This window comes from Oncorhynchus masou, unplaced genomic scaffold (assembly GCF_036934945.1).
Source record: "Oncorhynchus masou masou isolate Uvic2021 unplaced genomic scaffold, UVic_Omas_1.1 unplaced_scaffold_1018, whole genome shotgun sequence".
Lineage (NCBI taxonomy): Eukaryota > Metazoa > Chordata > Actinopteri > Salmoniformes > Salmonidae > Oncorhynchus > Oncorhynchus masou.
The window spans coordinates 1-6,128 of record NW_027016598.1 but is presented as its reverse complement, the minus strand read 5'-3'; the positions used below and the strand labels follow the sequence as shown (position 1 = coordinate 6,128).

Here is a 6,128-nt window from a genome sequence, read left to right as displayed (position 1 = left end):
TAATTGACCAATAGAAGTATAAAGAGGGGTTCCTGCAGATGCAGGGATGCCCACATGCAGGAACGCCCCGAATTGCGGGCTGCAGTTGCACCCTTCTCTCCCAGGCTGCTGGCCTGTCAGGGCCGGGCTCCAGCCAGAGACAGTTATTTTTGGAACTCAGTCGGGATCTCAATTTAATATTGAGAGTAAGAATAATAGAATACACCAGGTGAAATTTCAAGAAAATAATTGGGCATCAGCAGTTTTTCCTTTTTATGTCGGTCACTCAATTAGCCATGTCAGCTAGAAATGTTTTGATAGTTAGTTAATCTAGCCAGCTATCTAAACTGGTAGAAAAACAAAGGTGGCAGGTAGCCTAGTGGTTCGCGTGTTGGGCCAGTAACCAACAGGTAGCCTAGTGGTTAGAGTGTTGGGCCAGTAACCAGAAGGTAGCCTAGTGATTCGAGTAATGGGCCAGTAACCAGCAGGTAGCCTAGTGGTTTGAGTGTTGGGCCAGTAACCAGCAGGTAGCCTAGTGGTTAGAGTGTTGGGCCAGTAACATGCAGGTAGCCTAGTGGTTCGAGTGTTGGGCCAGTAACCAGCAGGTAGCCTAGTGGTTCGAGTGTTGGGCCAGTAACCAGCAGGTAGCCTAGTGGTTCGAGTGTTGGGCCAGTAACCAGCAGGTAGCCTAGTGGTTAGAGTGTTGGGCCAGTAACCAGCAGGTAGCCTAGTGGTTCGAGTGTTGGGCCAGTAACCAGCAGGTAGCCTAGTGGTTAGAGTGTTGGGCCAGTAACCAGCAGGTAGCCTAGTGGTTTGAGTGTTGGGCCAGTAACCAGCAGGTAGCCTAGTGGTTCGAGTGTTAGGCCAGTAACCAGCAGGTAGCCTAGTGGTTAGAGTGTTGGGCCAGTAACCAGCAGGTAGTCTAGTGGTTAGAGTGTTGGGCCAGTAACCAGCAAGTAGCCTAGTGGTTAGAGTGTTGGACCAGTAACCAGCAGGTAGTCTAGTGGTTAGAGTGTTGGGCCAGTAACCAGCAGGTAGCCTAGTGGTTCGAGTGTTGGGCCAGTAACCAGCAGGTAGCCTAGTGGTTAGAGTGTTGGACCAGTAACCAGCAGGTAGTCTAGTGGTTAGAGTGTTGGGCCAGTAACCAGCAGGTAGCCTAGTGGTTAGAGTGTTGGACCAGTAACCAGGAGGTGGTCTAGTGGTTAGAGTGTTGGACCAGTAACCAGCAGGTAGTCTAGTGGTTCGAGTGTTGGGCCAGTAACCAGCAGGTAGCCTAGTGGTTCGAGGGTTGGGCCAGTAACCAGCAGGTAGCCTAGTGGTTCGAGTGTTGGGCCAGTAACCTAAAAGGTTGCTCGATCAAATCACCAAGCTGACAAGGTAAAAATCTGTTGTTCTGTCCCTGAACAAAGCAGTTAAACCCACTGTTCCCCGGTAGGTCATCATTGTCAATAAGAATTTGTTCTTAACTGACTTGACTAATTAAATGTAAAAAATATATATCATGGGTGATATCTTTTGAATGGTTAGGGATCAAAATCAAGATGTTTTCTCGGAGGAAAACAGGAAGACTTGGCTACGACGTTGGTTACTACGTTGGTTACTACGTTGGCTACTACGTTGGTTACTACGTTGGTTACTACGTTGGCTACTACGTTGGCTACTACGTTGGTTACTACGTTGGCTACTACGTTGGCTACTACATTGGTTACTACCTTGGCTACTACGTTGGCTACTACGTTGGCTACTACGTTGGTTACTACGTTGGCTACTACGTTGGCTACTACGTTGGTTACTACGATGGCTACTACGTTGGCTACTACGTTGGTTACTACGTTGGTTACTACGTTGGCTACTACGTTGGTTACTACGTTGGCTACTACGTTGGCTACTACGTTGGCCACTATGTTGGCTACTACGTTGGCTACTACGTTGGTTACTACGTTGGTTACTACGTCTACATTGGTTACTACGTTGGTTACTACGTTGGCTACTACGTTGGCTACTACGTTGGTTACTACGTTGGCTACTACGTTGGCTACTACATTGGTTACTACCTTGGCTACTACGTTGGCTACTACGTTGGCTACTACGTTGGTTACTACGTTGGCTACTACGTTGGCTACTATGTTGGTTACTACGATGGCTACTACGTTGGCTACTACGTTGGCTACTACGTTGGTTACTACGTTGGTTACTACATTGGCTACTACATTGGCTACTACGTTGGTTACTACCTTGGCTACTACGTTGGCTACTACGTTGGCTACTACGTTGGTTACTACGTTGGCTACTACGTTGGCTACTACATTGGTTACTACGTTGGCTACTACGTTGGTTACTACGTTGGCTACTACGTTGGTTACTACGTTGGTTACTACGTTGGCTACTACGTTGGCTACAGAACCTGGTTACTACGTTGGCTACTATGTTGGTTACTACGTTGGCTACTACGTTGGCTACTACGTTGGTAACTACGTTGGCTACTACGTTGGTTACTACGTTGGTTACTACGTTGGTTACTACGTTGGCTACTACGTTGGTTACTACGTTGGTTACTACGTTGGTTACTACGTTGGCTACTACGTTGGTTACTACGTTGGTTACTATGTTGGTTACTACGTTGGCTGCTACGTTGGTTACTACGTTGGCTACTACGTTGGTTACTACGTTGGCTACTACGTTGGCTACTACGTTGGCTACTAAGTTTTTTACTACGTTGGCTACTACCTTGGTTACTACGTTGGTTACTACGTTGGTTACTACGTTGGTTACTACGTTGGCTACTACGTTGGCTACAGAACCTGGCTTAGAAAAAAAGTTGAGAAAAGTGCAAGTTTTGAACGAGATTCAATTCAACAGCGTTTTAATACTCAAGGGTGTAAAAAAAAAAAAACATAGCTAGACCGTTGTTTTATTATTGAAAATTAATATTGCTATTGTTTTTAGTTTGGTAAAACCGCTTGCGTTTCTTAACCAGTCAAAAGGGTATCTAACTAGAATGCTGGTGGTGACTGGTTAACTAACCAAGCGAGATGTGTCTGCTTGTCTGCCCACACCCATTGCCTGCTCCCCCTGCAGTTCACCAGCTGATTTAGGCTAGGCTGTGTGTGCTGTGTGTGCTGTGTGTGCTGTGTGTGGCGAGTCCTATTAATTGTGCCTATCACTGAAAAGCTCTCAATCTCTTCTGGAGGTGGTTAGAATTAGGACTGTCCATCATGTCTCCTCTCTGGAGGTGGTTAGAATAAGGACTGTCCATCATGTCTCCTCTCTGGAGGTGGTTAGAATAAGGACTGTCCATCATGTCTCCTCTCTGGAGGTGGTTAGAATAAGGACTGTCCATCATGTCTCCTCTCTAGAGACAGTGAGAAGAGTAGAGGAAAGTGGTGTCTAGGGCTCTAGAGGGTTAGAGAGGCTGGATGGGGTTTGGGTGGTGTCATGGTGGGAGGAAAGTGGTGTCTTGGGCTCTAGAGGGTGAGAGAGGCTGGACGGGGTTTGGGTGGTGTCGTGGTTGGAGGAATGTGGTGTCTTGGGCTCTAGAGGGTTAGAGAGGTTAGACAGGGTTTGGGTGGTGTCGTGGTGGGAGGAAAGTGGTGTCTAGGGCTCTAGAGGGTGAGAGAGGCTGGACGGGGTTTGGGTGGTGTAGTGGTGGGAGGAAAGTGGTGTCTAGGGCTCTAGAGGGTGAGAGAGGCTGGACGGTGTTTGGGTGGTGTCGTGGTGGGAGGAAAGTGGTGTCTAGGGCTCAAGAGGGTTAGAGAGGCTGGACGGTGTTTGGGTGGTGTCGTGGTTGGAGGAATGTGGTGTCTAGGGCTCTAGAGGGTTAGAGAGGCTGGACGGTGTTTGGGTGGTGTCGTGGTTGGAGGAAAGTGGTGTCTAGGGCTCTAGAGGATTAGAGAGGCTGGACGGTGTTTGGGTGGTGTCGTGGTTGGAGGAATGTGGTGTTTAGGGCTCTAGAGGGTTAGAGAGGCTGGACGGGGTTTGGGTGGTGTAGTGGTGGGAGGAAAGTGGTGTCTAGGGCTCTAGAGGATTAGAGAGGCTGGACGGTGTTTGGGTGGTGTCGTGGTTGGAGGAATGTGGTGTTTAGGGCTCTAGAGGGTTAGAGAGGCTGGACGGTGTTTGGGTGGTGTCGTGGTTGGAGGAAAGTGGTGTCTAGGGCTCTAGAGGATTAGAGAGGCTGGGCGGTGTTTGGGTGGTGTCGTGGTGGGAGGAAAGTGGTGTCTAGGGCTCTAGAGGGTGAGAGAGGCTGGACGGGGTTTGGGTGGTGTCGTGGTTGGAGGAATGTGGTGTTTAGGGCTCTATTTCAATTTCTTAAAGGAACAGGACTAATGAAGATAATTTAATTAATTATGCTGTGACTGGCCTTACACTCCAGTCCAGTAGGTGGCAGTGTATACACCTTAGACGTTGGACGCAATTCGCCAACCTAATCCCGAAGAAGAAGAAGAAGAGGAGAAAGAAGAAGAATGTAGACGTGTCCTGAGTGAAGTGACAGTAGCAGATATGGCTACAGAGCCCGGCATCAATATGGAGGCGAAAATAGACGCGAGAGAAAATCCTTTTGAACCTTATTTAGACGCTTTAAAGAAGGTGTTAGAAGACCAAGACCCCATATTTATGATCGGAATTGTTGTTTCTTTGGCTGTTGTTGTCATCACTGTTGGTAAGTTTAGGTTATCCCCAAAAGCACCCCGTTTTGTTTCTAGGCCCCGGACAAACAGACCTCATTCAACTCATTGGGGGCCTGATGTTTAGTTGACAAGTTGAATCCGGTGTGCTTTTCCGGGGCTACAATAAACACGTGTACTGTGGAGGAACTCGAGGACCGGAGTTTGGAACCACTGTGTTAGCTAGTTAGCCTAGCATCAGCCTGTTGGCTTTCTATGCTATAAGATTTTCAAACAACCTCTTTTGTTGTTGTCTTTTATCAAGTCTACTATCAAAGGTTCGCTAGTTAACTTGCTAGTAGTGGTCACTAGCGATCTGTCGAGTTACGCTCTTTGTCAGGCGCTCGTCAGCTGTGATGGCAGCTAAAACCAAACCTGCTATGACATGTATCACTAGCCACTTTAACTATGCCACTTTGTTTACATACTCATCTCATATGTATATACTGTACTCGATACCATCTACTGTATCTTGCCTATGCCGTTATGTACCATCACTCATTCATATCTTTTTGTACATATTCTTTATCCCCTTACACTGTGTATAAGATATTAGTTTTGGAATTGTTAGTTAGATTACTTGTTGGTTATTACTGCATTGCCGGAACTAGAAGCACAAGCATTTCGCTACACTCGCATTAACATCTGCTAACCATGTGTATGTGACAAATAAAATTTAATTTGATTTTGGTTTACATTTCAGTGTTATTGAAGTACATACTAAGCAGAAAAACTGTCCAAAGTGCTGTGCTGCTGGTTGGTCTCTGCGATTCTGGAAAGACCCTCCTCTTTAGTCGAGTGAGTATATCCGTGCAACAAACGAGCATGTCCAGTCCAACTATTTACACACGGCAGAAGTTGTATGACACTGATGGATGGTCGTTGTTTGCAGTTGTTGTCAGGAAAGTTCAAGAAAACCCAGACCTCCATCACGGACAGCAGTGCCCCTTACAAAGCCAAAAACGAGGGTAAGGAGGAAACGGCTGTGTTGGAAGGTTCCGGAATGGATCTAGAACTTTACATGATAAAGATAAATGCATTTGTCAAAATGTGTCACACACTGGCTTGACCGTTCCCTGTACTATGGTGTGGCAGGGCAGCAGCTGGATCCTGATCGACCTACCTGGACATGACAGTCTTCGGCCTCAGTATGTGGAGAAATTCAAGTCAGCTGCCAGGTCAGTAAAGATGAAAGGTGTTTCTATTCAGGGGAGGTTTATAATATGGTGCGTGTATTTCAGGTGTAAGGTATCCATCGGAGGTTTATAACTTATCTAAGACATGCCACCAGAGGTCTCTTTACAGTCTCCAAGTCCAGAACATATTATGGGAGGTGTGCAGTACTACATAGCCATGACTACATGGAACTCTATTCCACAGTACTACATAGAGCCATGACTACATGGAACTCTATTCCACAGTACCACATAGAGCCATGACTACATGGAATTCTATTCCCCAGTACTACATAGAGCCATGCCTACATGG

At 46.9% G+C, this 6,128-nt stretch overlaps 1 protein-coding gene and 1 long non-coding RNA gene across 2 annotated transcripts; both read left to right on the top strand.

Annotated features, from left to right (window-relative positions):
* The first annotated feature begins 1,520 nt into the window (after window positions 1–1,520).
* LOC135538919 (prisilkin-39-like) lies at window positions 1,521–3,069 on the top strand. Its single transcript, XM_064964794.1, has 2 exons — window positions 1,521–2,369; window positions 3,058–3,069. Exons 1-2 carry the CDS (start codon window positions 1,521–1,523, stop codon window positions 3,067–3,069), a joined length of 861 nt encoding a protein of 286 aa, XP_064820866.1.
* Window positions 3,070–4,413: 1,344 nt separating this feature from the next.
* LOC135538914 (uncharacterized) lies at window positions 4,414–5,607 on the top strand. The gene is made up of 3 exons (XR_010455508.1): window positions 4,414–4,636; window positions 5,344–5,438; window positions 5,533–5,607. It is a non-coding gene; the product is annotated as an uncharacterized LOC135538914 (long non-coding RNA).
* Window positions 5,608–6,128: the final 521 nt, after the last annotated feature.

What these genes read in the sequence shown, in the direction of transcription:
- LOC135538919 (XM_064964794.1), top strand. Translation starts at nt 1,521, where the DNA reads ATGTTTTCTCGGAGGAAAACAGGAAGACTTGGCTACGACGTTGGTTAC.